At 45.5% G+C, this 26,086-nt stretch overlaps 1 protein-coding gene across 4 annotated transcripts in view; it reads right to left on the reverse strand.

The window, feature by feature from the left end:
• Positions 1-26,086, reverse strand: part of plekhg7 (pleckstrin homology domain containing, family G (with RhoGef domain) member 7) — a 111,452-nt gene that overhangs the window by 42,182 nt on the left and 43,184 nt on the right. For all 4 annotated transcript variants that reach the window (XM_063072304.1, XM_063072302.1, XM_063072303.1 and 1 more), the window contains exons 3-10: positions 24,197-24,222; positions 18,601-18,734; positions 18,385-18,425; positions 15,077-15,172; positions 11,772-11,915; positions 7,600-7,695; positions 4,373-4,456; positions 3,627-3,737 (exon numbers count right to left, since the gene is read on the reverse strand). In XM_063072304.1, coding sequence (XP_062928374.1) covers positions 3,627-3,737; positions 4,373-4,456; positions 7,600-7,695; positions 11,772-11,915; positions 15,077-15,172; positions 18,385-18,425; positions 18,601-18,734; positions 24,197-24,222 — 732 coding nt within the window. The remainder of the gene's footprint in view (positions 1-3,626; positions 3,738-4,372; positions 4,457-7,599; positions 7,696-11,771; positions 11,916-15,076; positions 15,173-18,384; positions 18,426-18,600; positions 18,735-24,196; positions 24,223-26,086) is intronic.

Below are 26,086 nucleotides of genomic sequence, written 5' to 3' on the forward strand. Positions count from 1 at the left end.
ATGCTGAAGCACGTCTTTGGAACATCAACTGATGGTGTCTACCTCCACACCAGATCTGACGGGAGGCTGTTCAGTCTGTCCCGGCTGAGGGCAAAAACCAAGGTTCGTGAAGTACTCATCAGGGACATGTTGTTTGCAGATGATGCAGCACTGGCAACACACTCTGAAGAACAACTGCAACGCCTCATGGACAGCTTCTCAAGAGCCTGCCAGGACTTCAGCTTGACCATCAGCCTGAAGAAGACCAACATGTTAGGCCAAGGCGTTGAGCACCCCCCTGCCATTACTATCAACAACTACGAGCTGGAGGTAGTTCACGAGTTTACATACCTTCACGGACAGCCTCTCCCTAGACCCCGAGATCAATAGACGGATTGGACGAGCAGCCTCAACATTTGCCAGGCTGACAAAGAGAGTCTGGGAGAACAGAAAGCTGACGACACACACCAAAGTTGCAGTCTACCGGGCCTGCGTCCTCAGCACACTGCTTTACGGCAGCGAGACCTGGAGCCTCTACTCCAGACAAGGGTGGCGTCTCAACGCCTTCCACCTTCGCAGCCTGAGACACATCCTGGACATCACGTGGACTGACCGAGTCACCAACAATGAGGTCCTGGCCCGTGCCCAGATACCCCGCCTCTTCACCCTGCTCCAACAACGCCGTCTCTGCTGGCTGGGCCACGTACACCATATGTCAGATGGGAGGATCCCGAAAGACCTGCTGTACAGGGAACTGGTCTCCGACAAGAGAGCACAAGGGCGGCCCCATCTTCGTTTCAAAGATGTCTGCAAGAAAGATATGAAGTCACTGAAAATGAGCGTTGAGAGGTGGGAGGACATCGCAAGCAATCGCTGTCACTGGAGGCTGGAACTACGCAGAGGTCTAAACAGAGGAGAAGAGAAGCTGAGGCTTGCTGCTGAAGAAAAGCGCACTCATCGGAAAAACAGCACCAAGACAACACTGGAGGACAGCGCCTTTAAGTGCAGTCACTGCAGCCGAGACTGTCACTCCCGTGTGGGCCTCTACAGTCACAACAGACACTGCTCTAACACAGACTGAAGCAAGACTTTCCAGGCACAGATCTATAGTCTCGCGAGACTAACGGATGCCACCACATCAGGACCACACCAAGCTGGTTCACTCTCTTTTTTCTTTTTTATTGTCATACTCTGTGCCTTTGTCTTCCCCATTGCACTGGGCTGAACTTTTGCTCCTCACCTTTCCTCGTTCCTTAGTTCTTGTAGTGCTTAATAAAAACGACCATAAGTAAAAAGTTTTATTCCTCATCCTTGACTTCTGAAGAACCTTGGATCAAGAATGCCAGGATCCAACACACCCCGAGATTTCTGTTCTAAAATATCCCCCAGGGAATGTGTAAGCTTGTGTAAGTGTCACCATCCTCACCCCAGCCACCTATTTTCTATTCCTCCAAAACAAAATGAAAGCCTTGAAGACTAAACTAAATGAACCGAGCTTTTCAATGCAGCTTTGGACATTCAATAATGGATAAGTGCTTTCAGTTTTGATACAGAGTAGATCCCTACAAAATCTTTCAATTGCAATTCGTTATAATCACTTAATACTCCACAAACAAATCAAAAGCTAATTAATGGACTTCATATAGAGACTTGTCTTTTTTTTAAATCTTAATTTGGCTGTTTTACATCTCCAGTCCAGTTTAAAGCTTTAGACGAACTAATTCATGGTGCTTTCACACATGACTTTTAACCTGACCTTGTACCCCAAAAGGCCCAGAATTAAACACTCTGCAGCTCTGCATCTGTAATACTTTAATAAACAAAGCTTTTGCAGTAAACGCAATTTTTTGTTAATGATTTTTCTTCTGGGTTGATGGCAGCAGTGACTAGGAGATTAACATGTAATTTGTTGCAAGTGTTAGGTTAGTGAAATTAGCAATCAGCCCCATCTTCCCACAGTTACCACAGCTTTTCCCTCTGATCAGAATAGGGACACACCGCACAGATTCCTGATGCGACATCACCTTGATTGACAAGATACCTTTTGCTTACAATTCGCACAAATTACAGGCCAGAATATCACAACTCTTAGATTTCCAGCTACTGTCCAGTTCCTGGCACTAAATTAGCACACGTTAGAATGGTGTGACGTTATCTTTACAAACTCCGACAGAAAGTCCATCTTCTGACAGCAGCATGAGGTGTTGTTATTCTTTCATTAGTTTCCTATCCTGATGCCCAGTATGAGTCACCCCAAGCTCTGAGAAACTGAGAGGTTCAGTTTGTTCTATTTTCTTGGTGATACTTGCTGATTCTCAGCATTTTTCAAACGCTCTACTCTTGATGGTGGGATTATTACTGTTTTGGAGGAAAAGCTTGGTGGCAGAGTGGTACAGAAGATAGAACTGCTGCCCTGCCGGGATCTGGGTTCAATCCTGAACCCTAGAGCGGTCTGGGATTTGAAAACTCTTTCAGAAAGCACTGCCAGCCAAAGATGAAGCTTTTGGAACTGGGCAGCACACTGCTTCACGATCCTGACCCCAGTGCTGAGTGTGTGGAGTTTGCAAGCTCTCCTTGTGACTGCATGAGTTTCTCCCAGGGGCTCCAGCTCCCTCCCGCGTCCTGAAGAGGTGCAGGTTGGTAGGTGAACTGGCCTTGGTACATTACCCTCAGTGTACAGCTGAGTGGCAGTAGAAGTTGGTGGCCATGTGGGAGAGAAAGGTACAGGGAAAACAAATGAAGTGATTGGGAATGTTCTGAGGAATGGTAGAGATTTGATGGACTGAAAGGTAACCTTTTATGCCACATGAAAACATGATACATGATTTGTGTTCTCCCATTAGCAATGGTGGGCAAGATCTGGAGCATAAGGGGAGATCTTATAGAGGAAAGCAAATCATGAGGGATATAGATAGGGTGAATGTGAGCAAGTGTTTCCCCCTCAGGCTGGGCAAGATTAGAACTGGAGATCATAGCTTAAGGGTGAAAAGTGAAATATTTAAGGGGAACCTGAGGGAGAAACTCTTCACTCCAGAGGGTGGTGTAAACGTGGGACCTGCCAGGAGAAGTGATAGATGTTCATTCAGTTGTAACACTTAAGTTTGAATAGGTACATGGATGAATAGTTTTGGAGGGATATGGTCTGGGTATAGTCAAGCAGATGGGACTAGGCAGGAGACCAGGCCAGTATAGACAAGATGGACTGAAGGGCCTGCTTCTGTGCTGTAGTTCTCTATGAACCTATGGTTCTAGGTGATTTAACATTTCCGAAGCTGTGACCTTGACCACTGCTGTTCTCCTCCCATTTGACTGTCTCAGTAGGAGACATACGGAGTTAATCAGACGCAGAGGGACTTAAGCCACACATGGGTCAGAATGGGATTGTCTGACAAGGGTGGAAGATTCTCTTCATTGAAGAACATTAGCAATTCCATGGTTTTCCCAATGAGCCACTACTTTTAGATAACCATTTCTATTTCCCACTCAAGATATCGATCGACATTAGGTTAGTAGCTATGGTGGGATCAGAAACCATGGATCTAGTTTGGTACCACATGGGCTGCCAGTCTAACATCAGAAGCTATTGCATTAATACACACTTAGTGCCTATCATTGGCAATATTAGAGAGTAGGAGTCGGTACTATACCTTGAGAAAGATTCCAAAGTCCTCCCTGGTCTTCAGATTATTGAGGTAGAGGTTGGCCGAGGAGTAGTTCAGGCAGTACCTCTGGTGACTGCAGCACAGTCTTTCCTGAAACTGACAGAAAACAAATTTTACATCAGATTGGAAAATCTTCCCCTTGCTACGGAATGATACTTCGGAAAATACGGAAGTATGGATCAAGTCTAAGCAGACCTGGACGCTAGAGTAAAATTCAGACTTACCTGTCATGTCTTAGACAACTAGAGAGGTCCAGGTCAATGTATTATGCTGACACGACCGGAGGACAGACTGAATCCAGCCCAGAGTAAAGTGAACTGACAGACATCTAAACCACAGCACTGGGTTAGCTGGATAGTCAGCTGGATATTATCTGGAGCACTGGATTAAATAAAACTTACTTTGAAAAAATCTTGAAGTACTTAAATAACCTTTATAACCTTTGAAAAATAACCTCCGTAGGGAGGGACGTGGTGGGGCTGTGTGGATATCTAGCTGTCCTGGGGCTGATGGATGGGCAGTGACTTTTCATGGTCCATAGGCCAGAGAGCCACTTGATAACAGGTTGTATTCTAACGTTAAGTAGAATGGGTGAAGATAGGGGTAGCAGGAAGTCAGGACAGTTGATAACGTTGTGTTCATATTAAGGTCAGGATGCTGTGCAATTGACCCTTGTTTATCTTTCACTAAACATTGATGGTCTGAGATATTAAATATTTAGTAACACCTACCTTTGACAGCACTGCAATGAGAGATGATAGATCCCAGGAGCTCTGAATTGTTTCCAGAAGACTGGTCAAGAAGTCCAAACTCACCTGGTAAGATCAAACAATGCACAGGGTAATGTCTATCGTAATATAGTCATAGAGTCATAGAGCACTACCGCACAGAAAAAAGCCTTCCGCCTATCTGGTCTTGCTGAACTGTTACTCAGCCTAGTCCCATCCACCTTCACCCAGACCATGGCCCCCCATACCTCTCCCTTTGTCGACATCCAAATTTCTTTTGATTGTTGAAATCGAACCCATATCCACCAGTTCCGCTGGCAGCTCACTTCACGTTCTCACCACCCTCTGGGTGAAGAAGTTCCCCCTCAGGTTCCCCTTAAATATTTCACCCTTAACCTATGACCTATGAACTCTAGTCTCACTCAACCTCAGTGGAAAAAGCCTGCTTGCGTTTGCCCTACCTTCTTGTTGTTCCTTTCCGCACTTGCCGTTTCTTTAGTTTCATCTGTTTTACGAGACAGAGTTGCTAGCTCGACGCTGAACCCAGCGTGGGTGGAAAGCAAGCAAGCAGCCGGCCGGTGTGCTGCTTCAAGAAGCAACGTGTATCCTTGAAAATCCCCACCAGCCAGGCTATGCCATCTTCTCGCTGCTACCATTTCTGTTTTATAATCCTGCTTCAGCTCTCAGGTCTCCTTCCTCCCATCTCTTAAATATAACCAATCTCCCTCAAAAGATACCTGACAGGTCAGCTATTTTGAACTATGCTCCTAAACTGTGGGATTGAATGCGTAAGGCTCTAAAGGATGCAAACTCAGCTGAGACTTGTAAACGCCAACTGAAAACCTATTCATTTAACCCTGCCTTTGTCTGTTTGTCTTTTATTTTTATTTTCATGTTTGCACTTTGAACGACATTGTCTCTATGAAAGGGGAGGGGAGGGAACGTCGAGTCAGACCATGAGAGGCCTGCATCGGGCATTTTCATGCCTTACAAGGTGCAGATTGGAAGTCTGTGTGGGGCGCCACTCCTCACACAGACACCAGAGCAATGTGTGATTAAGTGCCTTCCTCAACACACAAACAGGCTGCCACAGCTGAGGCTCGAACTAGCGACCTTGAGATAACTAGACGAACACCTTAACCACAAAGTGCTCTATAAATCATAATAATTATTGTTACCATTGGGCAGGAAGTACACAAGCCTTAAGACCCACACTGCTAAGTCCAAGAAGAGCTGCCTCCCTTCAATAATTTAATTCTTGAATATTGCTAATTACTACCTCAAAAGAGCATCACGATGACCACTTTAAACACTGTGCACTACAGTGAACTGCAGAGACCAAACCAAGCATTACTGGAACAGCCTCTGAAATAATTAGGGATTAACTCCAAAAGTTGGGATGCTGACAGAATGAAGAAGCCTAACGCCAAAGTGCTTCTCTTTTTGTTCTTTCGTATAAAACTGTGTCTAATTTACGTTTATGTTTCCTTGTGAACGATGAGTCTCTGATATTATGTACCCATGATGTTGCTGCAAGTAAGTTTTTCACTGCACCTGCGAATGTGTGTAATTGTACAAATGACAATAAACGTGACTTTGGGCCAACTCAGCAACAAACTGCGTTTAGATTACAACTTCAGTGCAGAGGAAGGTTCAGCTGGTTCAGTGGCTGTCAGGGAGGGAAAGCTGCTGAGTTGTCTGATCTGGACCAGCTGCCCTCAGACTCAGTGAAACTCCTAACCCAAGCAGCCCGGAGGAGAGCAGTGAGTGGGAATGAATCGAGATGGGGTGGTAGGCGAGGATGCGAGAGAATATTTAATCAGGTGCTGGGTCAGAACGGAATCAGAGTTGGGGAGGTGAAGTGAGGTCAGATTGGAGATCTGAAATTGGTAGGCAGGCGGTAACCAGGGGGTACTGATTTAATGGCTCTTGCAAAGACAAGAGGCCAAACGGCCTCCTTTTGGGTAGTAAGAACCTCTGTGGGATGTAGGGAAATGAGAATGTGTGGGTACCAGATGGCTGAATTTAATGTTCTGCACTGTTTTAGGGCCCTACGCTGTGGGAGATCCACCCATATTGCCTATATGATGCATACTGATCTTAGATCAAAGCCCATGAGGTAGTTACAGTAACGTCCCACAACTAAACTTCCTCCTTATTGATGTTCTTTTGGAACAGCTTGCTCCCCTCCGCCATCAGATATCAGGACTGTCAACAAACCCGTGGACACTACCTCACTGTGCTTTTCGTTCTCTTTTTGGACTATTTATTTATTAACTCTATATTTCTTATTGTAATTTATAGTACATTTTATGTATTGCACTAAGGTGTATGGGGTGCCCAGGCAGCGGTAGCACCTCTGGTGAAGGGGCTTGTGGTGTTCATTCTGGGGCAGCTCACTCACCTTTGGTCCCCACCGGACACTCAGCTCTCCCCTGTGGCTCCAAGCCGCTGTTTGCATGTGACAGCGGCCACACCCCACTACACTGCTTCGACAGGAGGGCTAAATCAGGTGAGGGTGGCTGGTGGCCTCGTACCCCGGTGAGATAGGGACATGCCTGTGCTGCCTCGTGAAGCCAGCTCTGGTGCACGGGGCAGATGAGATCTACAGTGAGATCCAACGGCCAGGATGGTGGTACTGCAACGCTCCGTGAAGAACGAAGGGCATGACAAGGTACAGAAGACGTCAAGCTCATCCTCTGCCAAGAAAGACGCCAGTTTGTGGCGCTTGTTTGTACCACCTGACCCAGACTTCAGAGGTCCAGGGAGTAGAACTGCCCAGTGCAACAGCTTTTTGACTTTAAGAACTCTCTCACACAGGCTGTAAGTGATGGACAACCACCATGATGAACTGCTACCGCAAAACTACAAATTTCACAACGTAAGTCAGTGGTAAGAAACCTGATTCTGATTCAGTTCACCCAACAGAGCCGTTGCCTCACAGCCCAAGACCCAGGATCGACCCTGGCCTCTGGTATTGCACGTTCTCCCTACGAGCACATGGTTCCCTTCTGGTGCCTTCCGCCAACATCCCACAAATTGGCACGATCTCCAACAGCCCTGTTTCCAACAACTCTGGGAGGAGCAGTTGGAAACAAGTGGAGAATACAAACTGGTTTGTGTGGGATCACTGTAGTCAGCTGACGATTGGAACAAACACAATGGGCTAATGGGCCTGTTTTCATCTGTGTGGCACTCTTTTCTGTTCCAACTCCAAGGGCCCAGATTACCTTGGACAATTCATTGAGGTTCGCAAACAGTCTCCGAGGGTCAACGTCCAGAAGCCATCCTCTGCTCTGCAGATACTTCAAAGTGTTCAGGAAAACCTGCAAGACAGAAGCTTATCTGAGTAACTTGTTGAAGCCAGGATGCGGTGTGTGTTCACCACCTATTGAGAGCAAGGATGCAGGGGATCTGACTACCTTATGAGAGCATGTTGAGCGGCTGTCCTTTGTGACATTGTGCTGGGCTGTACAAGTCCGATGTGCTGTGACTTTGCGGAACATTGGCCAAACCTCAGCTGGAGTACCAGGTGACGTTTTGGTCATCACACTGTTGGAAAGGTGGACAGAGTGCGGAGGAGATTCACCGGGATGTTGCCTGGGCCAGTGCATTTTCGGGAATGTCTGGAGAAGCTAGGTCTGTTTTCCCTGGAGCGGAAGAGGTTCCGAGGGGACCTATTTGAGATATCTGGAATTATGGGGGCTAAAGCTAGGGTAGACTGCTAGAAACTATTCTCCATATCAGAAGTAGATAATACTAAAGGACCGAATTTAGGTAAAAAAGGGAGGTCATTCTGTACCCCCTGCTCTGACAGATGAAGGAAAATATTCCACATGCCTTGTAACATTCGTGAACAAAGGAGAAATACTCTAAGGGGAAGATGAGGGAGGATTTCTTAACTTCGAGAAGTGAGAATGTGGAACGAGATGCCAGCGGGTTTGATTTCAACATTTAAGAGGAGTTGGGATAAGTTCATGGGTGGGAAGGGTTTTGAGGGCTCTGGTACAGGTGCAGCTTAATGGAACTAGATGGAATAATAGTTTGGCATGGACTGGATGGGCCGGCAGAAGGGCCTGTAGTGACTCTACTTTCTATTACACTACAAAGTACCCAGGATGTCCTTAGGGAGTGGTGTCTCAGAAAGGCAGTGTCCATTATTAAGGACCTCCAGTACCCAGGGCATGCCCTTTTCTCACTGTTACCATCAGGTAGGAGATACAGAAGCCTGAAGGCACACACTCAGCGATTCAGGAACAGCTCCTTCCCCTCTGCCATCTGATTCCTAAATGGTCATTGAACCCTTGGACACTACCTCACAATTGTTAATATACAGTATTTCTGTTTTTTGCAGGTTTTTAAATCTATTCAATATACATAATTGATTTACTTGTTTATTTATTTTTATTTTTATTTTTTTTCTCTCTGCTGGATTATGTATTGCATTGAACTGCTGCTGCGAAGTTAACAAATTTCACGTCACATGCCGGTGATAATAAACCTGATTCTGATTTAGATATTTTGACACATACAGCAACACTACAGGATACCAGGAATGGTCCTTCCCTTTTGTTGGTACCTCAATGCAAAATAAACCCAGAGCATTTTAGAGGGGATCTAAAAATTTTCAGCCAGAAAGTGGCGAGTGGAAGACACTGCCTGGGAGGGCGGTGGGAGCGGAGGCGCTGACAACGCTAAAGAGGTGTCTAGGTGATTGGTTAAGTCATCTCAGCACAGAAATCTACAGGCCAAGTGCTAGAAGGTGGGATTAATATGGATGGGTGCCCATGGTCTGCAGGAACATGATGGGCCAAATGTCCTGCTGCCATGCTGCATGACTCCATGATAACCTTGCCAGAGAACTCACAGACATCAGAACAAAGACTACTGGAACAGCCTTGGGCATCTCGAGAGCAATTTGGGATCAACACTGAAAGTTGGGATGCTGAAAGATTAAAGAAGCCCCTTTGGTAGCACTAACCAAGTGAGGGGTTGTCCCAATTGGAAAAAAACATCAGCCCAGTGAATGGTGATAAAAGAGTGAAAGGAAACGGGATGAGTACAGCCACCTCTCCACCTGACTAATGTGAATGATGTCCATCTACACAGGTTTGCCCCTCAGATCCCAGGCCACCTGAGAATACACAAACAACCCTGATCCAGGGGGCTTTGCAGAGGTTGTAATATTGCCTGTAACACGCTTCCAGTGGGTCGGACTCAGTCAACGCAATAAGTTGTCGTCTCTCTTGATGGCCCATGTTAGTGATACCCAGGTACACGAGCACAAAACATCACAATGCAGACCAGGAGAGAGACGCGGAAGTGCTACAAGGTGGTTGAGCTCGATGGGGCCTGGCCTTGCCCTTTGGTGCTGCCCCCTATGTGCCAGTGGTGGAATGACGGGCTAGATTGTGTGCGTCTGTACACTGCTGGGAGTCTGGACTGTCGATTGCTGGACATTGACGCTCACGGTCTTGGACTAGATATGTTTTTTTCTGAGTGAATATGCTTCTTTGCTTGATATTTTGAATTATGTTACTCACTATTTTTGGATGTTTTTGCAGCTTGGCCCTAGAGGAACACTGCCACATGCAGCTGTATAGAAACATAGAAAACCTACAGCACAATCCAGGCCCTTTGGCCCACAAAGCTGTGCCAAACATGTACTTACTTTAGAAATTAACTAGGGTTACCCATAGCCCTCTATTTTTCTAAGTTGCATGTACCTATCCAGGAGCCTCTTAAAAGACCCTATCGTATCCGCCTCCACCACCATCACCGGTGTATCTACGTATGGTTTGAATGATAATTAAACTTGATTTGATCTGGTTTGACTTTTGATCATCCGCAAAACAACATCAGTAACCAATACAAATGGCCTGGAGTTCGGTGTCCTGTCATTGGCTAGTCCAGGGGTCGATACCGAAGGTCAAAGCCCTACGGTCGATTGGAAGTTCAGAAATCGAAGCCCAATGGAAACTGGAGGCCTAACCTGGAGATGGAGGAGTGTCCGTGCGTGTGAGTGGGAGGGAGGAAGGGCCTTGTTTTGTTGTTTGAATTCTGATTTGTTGCTTGAGTTCTGTGTTTTCTGTCGAGCACTATGTTGGTGCTGGAATGTGCCCCAGCACATCCTAGGTTAGGTGTTAACACAAACGAGACATTTCACTGTATGTTAACAAGTGTATATGAAAGATAAATCCGAATCAGAATATAATGGGTAAACTTTCGTAGGCTGACCCCAGGTGGTCACCTGGAGCACCTTTGTTTGGAACGCAGAGCAAGGGTGAAACCTGGTTTTAGAAAAGGCAACACTGTTTACCCACAGCAGACCCCATGAGTGGACTGTGCCCATATACAACTCAGTCCTGACTCTCTCAGGGTATGATGACAAGCATCACAGACCTCCAGTGTGTCTGGGAATGAGGGCCTGCACTATTGTGCAATATTCCAGCTGACCATGGAAGTTTCTTTTACAAATGGCTCTAGCCCTTCAACAGAGAACAACAGCCCTCACCTCCCTCGCCTGAGCGGAAGGACTGAATCGAAACAGATGCCTTACGATTCAGATGTCAGCATAGGACAACACGCAAATGAGGAACTCAGCAGGTCAGGTAGCGTCTATGGAGAGGAATAAACAGTCAGCGTTTTCAGCTGAGGCCTTTCACCTGGACTGGAAAGAAAGGGGAAGGGGCCAGAATAAGAAGGTGCTGGGAGGGGAAGGAGTACAAGCCCGAAGGTGAGAGGTGAGACCAGGTGAGGGGGTAGGCCTGTGGCTGGGGGAGAGCTGACGATGTGAGAAGTTGGAGAGGATAGATGGAAGAGCTAAAAAAGAAGGAATCTGATAGTAGAGGACACTGGAATAAAGTGAAGGAGGTGGGCAACTGAGGGAGTTGATGGGCAGGTCATGATGGTGGGGGAAGAGAAGGGGTGAGAGGGCCACTAGAATAGGGGAGAAGCCAACAGATGGCTGGGGGTGGGGAGGAATGGGAAACCGAGGGGTCTGCAGAACTTGAGAGTCTGGCGAGAGAAGAGAGAGCAACAGGGCTTCTGGGGTGAGAAGCAGGAATACTGGACAACGGGCAATTAGGAGGGGTGGAAACAGGAAGCTGGCTGGTGAAATGGGAAGCATGGAAGAATGGGAGGCTTTAGGAATACAAGCAGACATGAATTAGCACACACCATCTGCCGATGTTCTCTTGTTAGCCATATGAATTAGTTGTATGTATAATGTGAGCACTAAATATAATCACATTTGATACTCCCTTTATGGAATATTAGTGATGTCCCTCGGACTGAACTGCAGGAGATAAGACCATGAGACGTAAAGACAAAGGAGCAGAACTGGGCCATTCTGTTGCGGGCACAATGACATTTGACTGGTCGGAGCAGCCAACAGACTCACCTCCTCCATCACCTGCAACTGATCCCTGAGGTAGGTGCATTCCGTGGTGAAGATCTCCCACATGGCCTCCTGCAGCTTCTTCTCCTTCTGCTGCGTCTCTGGGTGAAAGTTCTGACTCTTCACCATTTGTGGCCAGCACTCGTCCTGACAGGGCAGAAGGTGGATTATAGGTGCTGCCGTGGACTTACTTCTGGCTCAGTGCTGGCGAGGCAGTCACATGTGGAGATGCTGAACTGATAGCCCAGTTCATGACATGAACCAACCCCCCTCCCGTCACCCCGTCTACACTTCCCGTTGCCTCAGGAAAGCAGCCAACATAATTGCAAAATGTGTGCAGGATAGTTTTTTGCGGCAATGCATAGAGGTACCAACTAGAGAAGGATCTCCTGTTAGGGAATGAGATAGGTCAGGTGATGGAGGTTTGTGTTGGGGAGCACTTCGGGTCCAGTGATCACAATACCATTAGTTTCAATATAATTATGGAGAAGGATAGGTCTGGACCCAAGGTCGAGATTTTTGATTGGAGAAAGGCTAACGTTAAGGAGATGCGAAAGGATTTAGAAGGAGTGGATTGGGACAATTTGTTTTGTGGGAAGAATGTAATAGAGAAATGGAGGTCATTTAAAGGTGAAATTTTGAGGGTACAGAATATTTATATTCCTGTTAGGTTGAAAGGAAAGGTTAAAAGTTTGAGAGAGCCATGGTTTTCAAGGGATATTGGAAACTTGGTTCAAAAAAAGAGATATCTACAATAAATATAGGCAGCATGGAGTAAATGAGGTGCTCTAGGAATATAAAGAATGTAAAAAGAATCTTAAGAAAGAAATTAGAAAAGCTAAAAGAAGATATGAGGTTGCTTTGGCAAGTAAGGTGAAAATAAATTCCAAGAGTTTCTACAGTTATATTAATAGCAAAAGTATAGTGAGGGATAAAATTGGTCCCTTAGAGAATCAGAGTGGACAGCTAGGTGTGGAGCCAAAAGAGATGGGGGAGATTCTGAACAATTTCTTTTCTTCGGTGTTCACGAAGGAGAAGGATATTGAATTGTGTAAGATAAGGGAAACAGGTAGGGTAGTTATGGAAACTATGATGATTAAAGAAGATGAAGTAATGGCACTTTTAAGGAATATAAAAGTGGATAAGTCTCCGGGTCCTGACAGGATCTTGAGGGAAGTTAGTGTGGAAATAGCAAGGGCTCTGACAGAAATATTTCAAATGTCATTAGAAACGGGGATGGTGCCAGAGGATTGGTGTATTGCTCATGTTGTTTCATTGTTTAAAAAGGGTTCTAAGAGTAAACCTAGCAATTATCGGCATGTGAGTTTGACGTCAGTGGTGGGTAAATTGACGGAAAGTGTTCTTAGAGATGGTATATATAATTATCTGGATAGACAGGGTCTGATTAGGAACAGTCAACAAGGATTTGTGCGTGGAAGGTCATGCTTGACAAATCTTATTGAATTTTTTGCAGAGGTTACTAGGAAAGTTGACGAGGGTAAAGCGGTGGATGTTGTCTTTATGGACTTCAGTAAGGCCTTTGACAAGGTTCCACATGGAAGGTTAGTTAGGAGGGTTCAATCGTTAGGTATTAATATTGAAGTAGTAAAATGGATTCAGCAGTGGCTGGATGGGAGACGCCAGAGAGTAGTGGTGGATAACTATTTGTCAGACTGGAGGCCAGTGACTAGTGGTATGCCTCAGAGATCTGTACTGGGTCCAATGTTGTTTGTCATATATATTAATGATCTGGATGATGGGGTGGTAAATTGGATTAGTAAGTATGCAGATGATACTAAGATAGGTGGCATTGTGGATAATGAAGTAGGTTTTCAAAGCTTGCAGAGAGATTTAGGCCAGTTAGAAGAGTGGGCTGAAAGATGGCAGATGGAGTTTAATACTGATAAATGTGAGGTGCTACATTTTGGTAGGACTAATCAAAATAGGACATACATGGTAAATGGTAGGGCATTGAAGAATGCAGTAGAACAGAGGGATCTAGGAATAATGGTGCATAGTTCCCTGAAGGTGGAATCTCATGTGGATAGGGTGGTGAAGAAAGCTTTTGGTATGCTGGCCTTTATAAATCAAAGCATTGAGTATAGGAGTTGGGATGTAATGTCGAAATTGTACAAAGCATTGGTGAGGCCAAATTTGGAGTATTGTGCACAGTTTTGGTCACCGAATTATAGGAAAGACGTCAATAAAATAGAGAGTACAAAGAAGATTTATTAGAATGTTACCTGGGTTTCATCACTTAAGTTACAGGGAAAGGTTGAACAAGTTGGGTCTTTATTCTTTGCAATGTAGAAAGTTGAGGGAGGACTTGATAGAGGTAATTAAAATTATGAGGGGGATAGATAGAGTTGACATGGATAGGCTTTTTCCATTGAGAGTGGGGGAGATTCAAACAAGAGGACATGAGTTGAGAGTTAAAGGGCAAAAGTTTAGGGGTAACATGAGGGGGAACTTCTTTACTCAGAGAGTGGTAGCTGTGTGGAACGAGCTTCCAGCAGAAGTGGTTGAGGCAGGTTCGATGTTGTTGTTTAAAGTTAAATTGGATAGCTATATGGACAGGAAAGGAATGGAGGGTTATGGGCTGAATGCAGGTCAGTGGGACTAAGTGAGAGTAAGAGTTTGGCACAGACTAGAAGGGCCAAGATGGCCTGTTTCCGTGCTGTAATTGTTATATGGTAAGGACCCCTCACACCCTGGTTATTCTCCCTTCTCTCTCCCCTTTCCAATCAGACAACATGTATGGCATTCCAGTGCTGGGGTCTGATCTTTTTCCAGTTTATATTAGTAGCCTCAGTAAAGCGCTTGCTAACTTTTCTAACAATAACTAGCAGGAGAGTAAGTGGCAAAGAAGACACAAGAAGGGATATCGGCAGGTTAAGTGAGTGGGCAAGAATCTGGCCAATGGACTGTAGTGTGAGAAAATCTATAATTATTTACTTTCGCAGGACAATCAAAGTTCTGGAGTGGACCGATGGAGACCTCTTTTCCATGCATGTGGCACTGCCAAGTGTCCAGACTACAGAACGTACACAGGTAAGTAGAGCTCAGCTAGAGGTAAAGCTCAGTCAGAAAGCAGGCTCAAGGCTGCATGGCCAGCACCCAGTCATGTAGAATTTCACCTTAACACAGTAGCAGTGAGGATTGAGACCCAGAAATACCTGATGTCAGCAGAAATCCTCCAGAACACTCTGGATGAACTGCCAACCGTACCATCACCAGCTGGTGAGAGAGCCTGAGTGACCACGGGAGAAACGTCTGGGCAATGAAATAGGTGTAACAGAACAACTTACCTTGTACCTCTGTGAGCCCTGATCCACATGGTCTGTGATCTCCAAATTTGCCAGAAGGTTTTCTAGGTCAGATATTGGCTTTTGCTTCACTTTGCTCTGCAGTCAGAAACATATAATGAAAGCAGTGTGCTGAAAATCCCTACACTACACACTAATACCACACAGATCTCTTGCTGGAGCGTTTCAGGAAAAGATTCAATTTTGGGGAAACCCTTTATAGGCAGAGGGAGGGGTTCTCTCCTTCCCCACCTCTCCCATTTGCAGAACCTGTACACCTTGGCCATTAAAACTGTGCTGACTGTTCAACAACTGGCGGATCTACTTCTCTGCTGACGTGCATCCCAAAGGCTGCGTATCCTTCCCAAAAATAAAACATAAGGAAACATGTTCTTCATCAACTGAAATTTCTCACCGTGTCAACCCTTTTATCACCCCTGGTGCCTATCAACTTTAGTTCACTGAGGGCTCTTTGATGGAGAACGATGTCAGTGACAATCGTTCTCATCTTGCCTCTCCAGTTCAGCTCTTTGGTCCATACCTGGACCAAGACTGTGGTAATAGGGCTTGAGAATCGAGTTCCTTGTGATCTTGCAGACAGGTCACTGGTAAGCATGTTGATAGAGAGCAAACATGATGGGATTATTGTCAATGACGTCGAAGCAATGCTGAGACTTTATAAAGGATTGGAGATACTGCACTCAGCGTATTGAGAGTAGTTTTGGGCTCCTTATCTAAGAAAGGATGTGCTGGCATTCGAGAGGGTCCATAGGAGGTTCACAAGAATAATCCGGGGAATAAACGGTTTAACATATGAGGAGCATTTGATGGCTCTGGGCCTGTGCTCACTGGAATTTAGAAGAATGAGGGGCACCTCATTGAAACCTGTCAAACATTGATAGAATGGATGCGGAGAGGATAGTGGGATAGTCCAGGATCAGAATAGAAGGACGTTCCTTTAGAACAGAGATGAGGAGGAATTTCTTTAGCCAGGTGGTGGTGAATTCATTTCCACAGATGGTTGTGTATATTGAAAGTGGAGGTTGATAGGTTCTTGATTAGTCGAGGTTGATAGGTTCTTGATTAGTCAGGGCATCAAATATTACAGGGAGAAGGCAGGAGAAGGAGGTTGGGAGGGATAATAAATCAGCCATGATGGAATGGTAGAGCAGACTTGATGGGCTGAATGGCCTAATTCTGCTCCTGTGACTTATGGAGTTATGAATCACATCTTCCCCAACAGCCATTTAACACTAGCCACCCTCCCCATCCACAGTGCACAGTTCAAGTAGTGAACAGCCAAGGGAAACGTGGGGACGATCATTATTCACCCAGGCTTTGGCAGATTCCACTCAAGGCAGTGAGTTCATCTTCATCCTGAGTTGGAATGGGAGCAAGGTGACTCAGAGTTCCTGGTGACATAAACTGAGCACCGATCCTGCCCCTATCATATCTTAAGGGCTACAAATGCAAAATGCTGGAGGAACTCAGCAGATTAGCCAGCACCTATGGAGAGGAATAAACAGTTGATGAGCTGGGCCAAGACCCTTCATCAGTCTTGATAGAAGGTCTCAGCTTGAAACGTCGACTGTTATTCCTCTCCGCAGTCGCTGCCAGACATTCTGAGTTCCTCTGGCACTTTGTGTTTGCTGCTCTGGGTTTCCAGCTCGTGCAGAATCTCCTGTGTTTATGTCCTAGGGGCTGTTAGTTGGGGAGGTTCCTTCCTACACATTTGACAGTCTGCTTCCACTGGTGCCCGTACACCACGGCCATTCAGGGAAGTTGTTTGGTTGCCACAGTCACTGTTTGGGAGAGAAGTAAACTGATCTGAAAAATGAATAACTAAACACTTCACCCAATCATAAAGACCCAGATGTTTAAGGATATGTAAGGGGTTTCTTCTTTTATGTTACTGCGTAGTCTAATTAAAATGGCTTCTTTGTTCTGTTAACTGCTGAGAAAGTCCTTCTGCTAGCAGTTTGTTTGGATCATGTTACTGATAAGAGGGTGAACAAACCAATTGGGATAGATGTTATTCTTTCTGTGTGTCTGTAAGTTAGTGTGATACGCGGGTTTTTGGGGAGAAGGCAGGAGAGAGAGAGAGAGAGGTTGGACCAGGTGCTGTGAGTCTGCTAACGGGGTCGGACCCCGAGCAGAAGTCCGAGGTCCAGGGTGTTCGGCGAGGAGAGGAGACGGAGACGGACTCGAGTGGAGCGTCTGGTCGACCACCGTTGTTGGTCCCAGGCGGCCGGTCGAGGTGGTCCGAGGGGAGACTCAGGGTGAAGAAGAAGGTCCTTGAGCTCCAACTGTTTTGTGCACGAAGAGATTGAACTTTGATAAGTGTGGCACCTTTTATTTTCCTTTTATATTTTATTCTCTATTAATTATATAGTTCCAGTAATATCTATAAACTGTAAATCATTTAATTGTATCTGGTGTATTGTCTGTTATTTGGGCGGGGCGGGGTACGTCACACAGCATCCACACAAACTATTACCCAGTTTGGCGGGGCGGAGGGCTGTCTCCCTAGACGACAGCGAGCCGAGCGACCCTGGGGGTGGCCGGGGGGGGCTACAGGTACATGAAGAGGTCTGAGGAATAGTGGACGATGGGCTCATCATCTGATGCTAAGGACAGTTTTAAGGAAGGAGGAAGTGCATTGTTGTAAGGTCAGATAACTCATGCCATCAGTTAACACCTGGCAATGTTAATTGGTGCTGAAAATATTTATCAATTATATATCTGTATTTAAAGCGAGAAAGAATATTTCATCTACAGTACCTGGCTGCTGACACCCCACTAAGGGTGGTGAGAGAGGCAGGTACATTATTGGCATTTCAGAAACTCTTAAACAGGTGCCTGGATGATAGGGAAATGGAGGGGTATTTAGAAAGGAAGGGTTACATTGAACTCGGACAGGTTAAAGGGTTAGCACGACATGGTGGGCTGAAGGATCTGTAGTGTGCTGAGTGTTCTGTGTTCTATGATCTCTGCCCTAATATGGATGAATTTAGGACTAGATGAAACAAGCTTTCATCTGCTACACACATCAAAGTTGCTGGTGAACGCAGTGGGATTCCCGTGTTTCACCTGCTACACTGGGCAGACCCTGCCCAAAGCTCACAAGGAAGGTGGAGTAATCTCTCTGTTCTTTGGCAATGTTTGAAGCAAACCAGTCAGTGCACATCTGTTCAGTCTATACCCCAGTTCTTACTACAATCCATACCAAATCAGTACCATAGTTCATACAAATTTTACCCACAACATCTGAATGAGTGCTAGAATTTTAAATATGAAGACACAAACTTTACCATTCCTCGTTTTGTAAAAGGCCATTTTAACTTCTTTGATTCTGAAAGAGAAAATTGGGATGGCATTACAATTTTAAAACATGCCCTGCTTGTTAATCTGCATTTTATAAATCGCACAGAACATTCCAACTGCCAGGCTTCTGAAACGGAACACATTTCGAACCGGAACCACAAGCATACCCAGGTCAATGGTTCCTCATTGGTCCACGAGCTCACCTGTATTGAGAGTGGGTGTCGATGGTGTACGATAAAGATGTTCAGCATCATTGGGAATTAATAAATCCCCTGGAAATACATCAAGATCAGGCAAAGAAACAACAACTGAACTGCCTCTACGACTGGACAAGCGCCTACAATGGATAAAAAAACACAATCAGGCTGGGTTTTGAAACAATAATCATTGAATATTTCCATATGTAGAAAATTCAAAGCAGGACACAACCAATTTCCCCCGGGATCAATAAAGTATGACTATGACTATGACTATGACAATGTACTTCCTTCAAAACTTGACTCTTGTATCTTATTTAGCCCCCAGAGAGGTCCTTGCTGACCAGTACACAATCCTAGCCTCTCTACAGCCTCTAATTTTACATCCTCAGATCAACACCTCTGCACAATCTCACCCCTCATTCTTCCTGTAACCTCTGCTGAAACCCTCAGGGATAGACATTGCTATGTTTCATTTTTCAGGGATAAAATGACTAGTGATGTTTTCACAAGCTCTCCTAATTGTCGGCCTGCAGCACGGTGGGTGCTACCTCAGCAACCAGCTGTCGAAGGGACATAAAACAATATCAGAATTAGCTTCATTACCACTGACATTTATTGTTTTGCAGCATATAGAATATGTATACAGTATATTCCAGTTAATTGGGACACACCTGGACCAGTATATTTTGGTTGAATGAGCTGAAGTTTCATGGAAGTAGTTAAAAAGGTATAAAAAGACCAACTGTATAACAGATGAAATATTTAAATGAAATACAGAACAAATTAAAACACTGCAATAGTACTACAATATTATAAAACTGGGAATTAGTTATTAATATTTATCAATGGAGGAATTTATCCAGTGTACACAGTGAACAGAATCAGCAGAGGCACCTAGTGTAGATAACAAACTGCCTTCATACAATGCTATTGATGATTGCACCCTCCAAATCTTCATTTTCATTGTAACATCCAAGATGTAACATTCCACTTGCCGAAGTAGTGAAAATGTTTCATTTCTACTCCCAGCCATTTCTCACATCTCCAAGCCTGAATGCTTAAAACCGCAGTGAGCAAAACAGTTCTGAATTGTCCTGTGGCTTAATTCTTGCCAAGTATCAGTGACAAAAATCACTGATTATTGAACACAAACAGACACAACTGACACTATTTTTAAACAGTTTGCTCTAAGCACGGTGTCGTGTCCAATGGCCAGACGAGTGCGCACGACTGGTTCCAGTTAGCTAGCAGTAATGACCCTCTGTGATGAGGGTCTTTAACGATGGAAGCCGCCGTCTTGAGGCATCTCCTTTTGAAGATGTCCTCGATGGTAGGGAGGGTGGTGCTCACGATGGAGATGGTTGAGTTTACAACTCCTGCAGCTATTTCTGACCCTGTTGAAGTGACTCCTCTCTACCAGATGGTGATGCAACCTGTTAGAATGTTCTCACAGTATATAGAAACATAGAAACATAGAAAACCTACAGCACAATACAGGCCCTTCGGCCCACAAAGTTGTGCCGAACATGTCCTTACCTTAGAAATTACCTAGGGTTACCCATAGCCCTCTATTTTTCTAAGCTCCATGTACCTATCCAAAAGTCTCTTAAAAGACCCAATCGTATCCACCTCCACCACCATTGCACTCACCACCCTTTGAGTAAAAAACTTACCCCTAACATATCCTCTGTACCTACTCCCCAGCACCTTAAACCTGTGTCCTCTTGTGTCAACCATTTCAGCCCTGGGAAAAAGCCTCTGACTATCCACATGATCAATGCCTCTCATAATCTTATACACCTCTATCAGGTCACCTCTCATCCTCTGTCGCTCCAAGGAGAAACGGCCGAGTTCACTCAACCTGTTGGCTTTTCCATTCCTGGGCTCTGGTGTTTCCACACAGATCGTGATGCAACCAGTCAGGACGCTCCTCACTCTGCATCCATACACATTTGTCAAGATTTTAAATGCCATGCCAAATCTGTACGGACTTCTAAGAAAGTAGAGGTGCTGCTGTGCCTTCTCTCTGTTGGCATGTGCTAGTCCCAGGATAAGTCCTCGGACATGATAAATCATGGTCATAGTCATAGTCATACTTTATTGATCCCGGGGGAAATTGGTTTTCATTACAGTTGCACCATCAATAATAGATAGTAATAGAACCACAAATAGTTAAATAGTAATATATAAATTATGCCAGTAAATTATGAAATAAGTCCAGGACCAGCCTATTGGCTCAGGGTGTCTGACCCCCCAAGGGAGGAGTTGTAAAGTTTGATGGCCACAGGCAGGAATGACTTCCTATGATGCTCAGTGCTGCATCTCAGAGGAATGAGTCTCTGGCTGAATGTACTCCTGTGGCCACCCAGTACATTATGTAGTGGATGGGAGACATTGTCCAAGATGGCATGCAACTTGGACAGCATCCTCTTTTCAGACACCACCGTGAGAGAGTCCAGTTCCATCCCCACAACATCACTGGCCTTACGAATGAGTTTGTTGATTCTGTTGGTGTCTGCTACCCTCAGCCTGCTGCCCCAGCACACAACAGCAAACATGATAGCACTGGCCACCACAGACTCGTAGAACATCCTCAGCATCGTCCGGCAGATGTTAAAGGACATCAGTCTCCTCAGGAAATAGAGACGGCTCTGACCCTTCTTGTAGACAGCCTCAGTGTTCTTTGACCAGTCCAGTCTATTGTCAATTCGTATCCCCAGGTATTTGTAATCCTCCACCATGTCCACACTGACCCCCTGGATGGAAACAGGGGTCACCGGTACCCTGGCTCTCCTCAGGTCTACCACCAGCTCCTTAGTCTTTTTCACATTAAGCTGCAGATAATTCTGCTCACACCATGTGACAAAGTTTCCTACTGTAGCCCTGTAATGCCGAGGAATTAAAAGTTATTGACCTCCAATCCCCTGATGAGGACATGCTCATTGTGAGCATGATTCTTCCCCCTGTAGTCGATAATCAGCTCCTTGGTTTTGCCAAAGCTAAGTGAGAAGTTGTGATTGTGGCACTATTCAACCAGATGTTCAATCTCTCTCCGTATGCTCCTTGTCACCATATTTGATTTGGCCAACGACAGCAACCAATGTCAGCCAACTTAAATATGGCATTAGAGGTGTATTTAGCCACACAATCGTAGGTATAAAGTGAGTAGGGCAGGGGTCTAAGTACACTGCACCTGCGCTGATAGTGATTATGGAGGAGATGTTGTTGTCCATCTATACTGACTAGGGTCTGCATGTGAGGAAATTGAGGATCCAGGTGTGTGAGGAGGCATGGAGGTCTTGGTCTTCGAGGTTAGAGATTAGTTTCAAAGGGATGATAATGTTGAATGAAGAGTGTCCTGATGTATACATCTTCACTGTCCATTCGTTCCAGAGCTGAGTGAAGAGCGAATGAAAATGGCAAATTGGAACTGACCACGCCAGTCATCAAGCAGAAGTGAACGTTGATGGCCAGCCTCTCAAAGCACCTCATCACAGTGGACGTAAGTGCAACTGGACAATAGTCATTCAGGCAGGTTCCCACGTTTTTGTTGGGCACCGGTGTGACTGAAGCCTGTTTGAAGTAGTTGGGTACCTTGGACTGCGGAAGCGAGAGTAAACACTCCAGCCAGTTGATTGGCACAGGTCCTCACTACTTCATCTGGCCCAGATGCTTTCCGTGGGGTCCTCCTTCTAAAGGGGGCTCTCACATCAGCCTCCAAAACTGAAATCACAGGGTCACAGGGTCACAGGGGCTGTGGGAGCTCGTGCAAGTCCCTCCATCTTCAGCAAGAATTTCAGGGTGAAGAACGTTAGTAAGTGCTGGCTGTCAAGTGCTGAATTAAAATGGTTGCACTGGGGTTGAAAATCTCTCTACAGATAAATATTTGCTGTTGCAGTACAACTGACATCATTCAGGGGAGTTTTATACCAGCGAGAGTGAACATCCTGACAAATATCCTGGCAGGTGCTAAGACAGCCAAAGCCTGGGTAAAATTGCCGTAACCAGGGTTAAACGAGTTTTCAGCAGAACACCATGGCTGCGTGAACTAACTTTCAGCCTCCAGCCTCGGACTCACAGACAGTGGGATTCACGCATCATCTGTAGCCTCTCTCCACAGTGGGGCCTCTCTCCCACAAGCAACCCTCCAGAATCAGGCCCCAGCTCTTCCTCTTATGTGCTCCAAGGGTTCAGCAAGCAAAAGGATGGGCTTTTGCTGAGAAGGCCTATTCAGCAGCAGAAGTCACTGGGCCCACGAGTTTTACTGAATTTGCAAGCACAGGCCTGTGACCGGAGTGGTCAGTGGGAAGCCGCAGTGACTGATTGAAATGCCACCCAGGAGCCAATGAGCCTCTAGTCTTTTGTACTATTTCACCGTTCTACCCTAGTTGACATCTTAACATGTTACACAGGCATACTGATCAGAGGTGGGCAAAAGGAAGGGGATAAGGTGCAACACAAAGGACTGGGAGATGTCCAGCTGCCCAGTGAGCACTGAGATTCGTGTGTTCCTTCCATTTTGACGTCTTACACTTGCTCTTGTATCCTCTGTTCTTATTCACAGCCTCAGAATACAAAGATTTCCCTTTAGATCAGAGATGAGGAGGAATTTCTTTAGCCTTTCTCTGGAATTCATTGCACACAATATCTAAATATATTTAAATCATTGGGTATATTTAAAGTAGGGGTTGATACCGTAGATTCCTGATTAGTAAAGGTGTCAATGGTTACAAGAAGGCTGGAGGAAGGGATAGGGATAAGAGGGAAAATAAATCAGCATTAGTCAAATGGCAGAGCAGACTCGATGGGCTAAGTGGCCCAATTCTATGTCTTATGGTCTTGTCTGAGCTCAGTTGTATTCACCCTCTGTGGATAGCTATACCTGTGGTCTTGTTTGAGCTTGGTTGTAATCGCTTTCTGCAGACACTCATACCTTTGACAACTCATCTTCATGCTCTGGAATCCTCACCTTGATCCCTTCCATCTTCACTAGTGATTTTGTTAAGCTTCTACGTGAGCAGTAAGTCGTGATTACATTTAATCATCCAATTCCCATATCCCTTTAATCTCTTCCTCCGCTCACCCAGCACTGAGTTAACAGCCATTAACTCCTCAGCCACATTCCACATCTTCGCAGCTCTGTGCGTAGATATTTCTCTCACCCTCTGCTTTAAACCCAGTTCAATTAACCTTATACCTGTGGCCCTCTTGTCAGGACCTATGAACTTTGACATTCAGCCTATATCTATAAGGGTATCCAATAGTCACAAAGCACCACAGCACAGAATCAGGAGCTACGGCCCATCTAGTCTGAGCCGAACAATTTTTCTGCCCAGCCCCTTTGTCCCACTGCTGGAATATAGACCCCCATACCCCTCCCATCCATATACTTATCCAACTCTCTTAAATGTAGAGATCGAGCCCACGTCCACCACTTCTGCTGGCAGCCTCTTCCACGCTCTAAACCTGGAATCATACTGACCAACTTCACCATATTGAAAGAGTTTCTTTGAGTAAAGGCTGCTGATTATCACTTATCCTCCATTCCATCTACAAGGACAGAAAGCAAAAGCGGTTGCGTTGTTGTGACGTTCCGTACCTTTCAGGTTCTGCATCCTGGGTGGTCTGGGGAAAGAGAAGAAAAAGAATCCTGAGATGCAGCTAATAGTTTTCTAACCAGGCAGTTATTCAAAGGAAAGAGCAAATCAAATGACCCATGAGAAGCAATCAGACATTAAAATTCATTCACTTGTTTAGAATATTGTATACCATTTGAAGACTGCAGAGGAACTAAATTACAAGCAGATTCTCATGTGGTGATGTCCATAATAATCTGATTGCCTTAGACCTTAATTCTCATCAGATCTGGGAAATATTTACCGCTGAACATTCCTCAGCAATTTTAATTTTGATGAACAGGATGATGTCTGTTCCTCGGCTCCCAGCTCAGGATGACCGTTTGCTCTCCACAGCCTTGCCTCAGAGGCAGATGGCTGTGCTCAGCCATTGGGTCCTCACTCTCGCTCTGCTGGAGGAACTCGGTGGGCTGAGGAGGATGCCCTACTGGAGCTGGTCTGAGATAATGAACCAGTCAGATGACAAATCTCGTGGGTGAGCTTTTCAGAGACAGTAACCACAACTCACTGACCTTTAACACAGCCATGGACAAGGATGGAAGCAAACTGTATTTAGTTGGGTGAGGGCTAATTAGAATGGCATTAGGCAGGAACTTGGGAGTTTAAATTGGGAACACATGTTCACAGCAGAAATGTGGAGGTTGTTTAAGGAGCACTTGCATGGGATTCTGGATAAGTTTGCCCCATGGAGGGAAAGGTTGGTGGGGTAAAGGAACCATAATTGACAAGGGAGGTAGAACATTTAGTCACGAGGAAGAAGGAATCATACTTAAGGTATAGGAAGCAAAAATCAGGCAGTGTCCTCAAGATTTATAAGGTAACCAGAAAGGAGCTTAAGAATGGATTTTGTAGAGCTAGAGGGGAAATGAGAATCTCAAATGGTTCTACATGTGTGTGAATCACAGGAAGATAAATAGAGTGAGAGTAGGACTGCTCAGGGATAAAGCGGTAACTGTGCCAGGAAGCAGAGGAGGTAGCGGAATTCCTTAATAAATACTTTGCTTCAGTATTCACCAGGAAGAGAAACTTTGCCAAATACGAGTTCAAAGTAAAGTTGGCTAATGGAGCATGTCTGTGGCCAGTGGTGTTCCACAGGGAACTGTTCCGGGAAACCTGCTCTTTCTGAAGAGTTATAAATGATTTGGACGAGGAAGTGGAAGGATGAGTTAGTAAGTTTACAGATGACAGGAGGGTTTGTGGTGTTGTGTAGAAGGTTACTGTAGTTTACAATGTGATAAGAGATAGAATGCAGAGTTGGGTGGAGAAGTAGCAGACAGAGTTCAATCAAAACAGTTACACGAAGGATGTGGAAGATTCAGAGAGGGTGCAGAGCAGATTGACCAGGATTCTGCCTAGATTAGAGAGGGTGCAGAGGAGATTTACCAGGATGCTGCCTGGATTAGAGAGGGTGCAGAGGAGATATACCAGGATGCAATCTGGATTTGAGAAGGTGCAGAGGAGATTTACCAGCATGCTGCCTGGATTAGAGAGGGTGCAGAGCAGATTTACCAGGATGCTGCTTGGATTAGAGAGGGTGCAGAGGAGATTTACCAGGATGCTGCCTGGATTCAAGAGGCCGCAGAGGAGATTTACCAGGATGTTGCCTGGATTCGAGAGGGTGCAGAGGAGATTTACCAGGATGCTGCCTGGATTCGAGAGGGAGCAGATGAGATTTACCAGGATGCAGCCTGGATTAGAGAGGGAGCAGATGAGATTTACCAGGATGCAGCCTGGATTCGAGAGGGTGCAGAGGAGATTTACCAGGATGCTGCCTGGATTTGAGAAGGTGCAGAGGAGATTTACCAGGATGCTGTCTGGATTCGAGAGGGTGCAGAGGAGATTTACCAGGATGC

This window comes from Mobula hypostoma, chromosome 20 (assembly GCF_963921235.1).
Source record: "Mobula hypostoma chromosome 20, sMobHyp1.1, whole genome shotgun sequence".
Lineage (NCBI taxonomy): Eukaryota > Metazoa > Chordata > Chondrichthyes > Myliobatiformes > Myliobatidae > Mobula > Mobula hypostoma.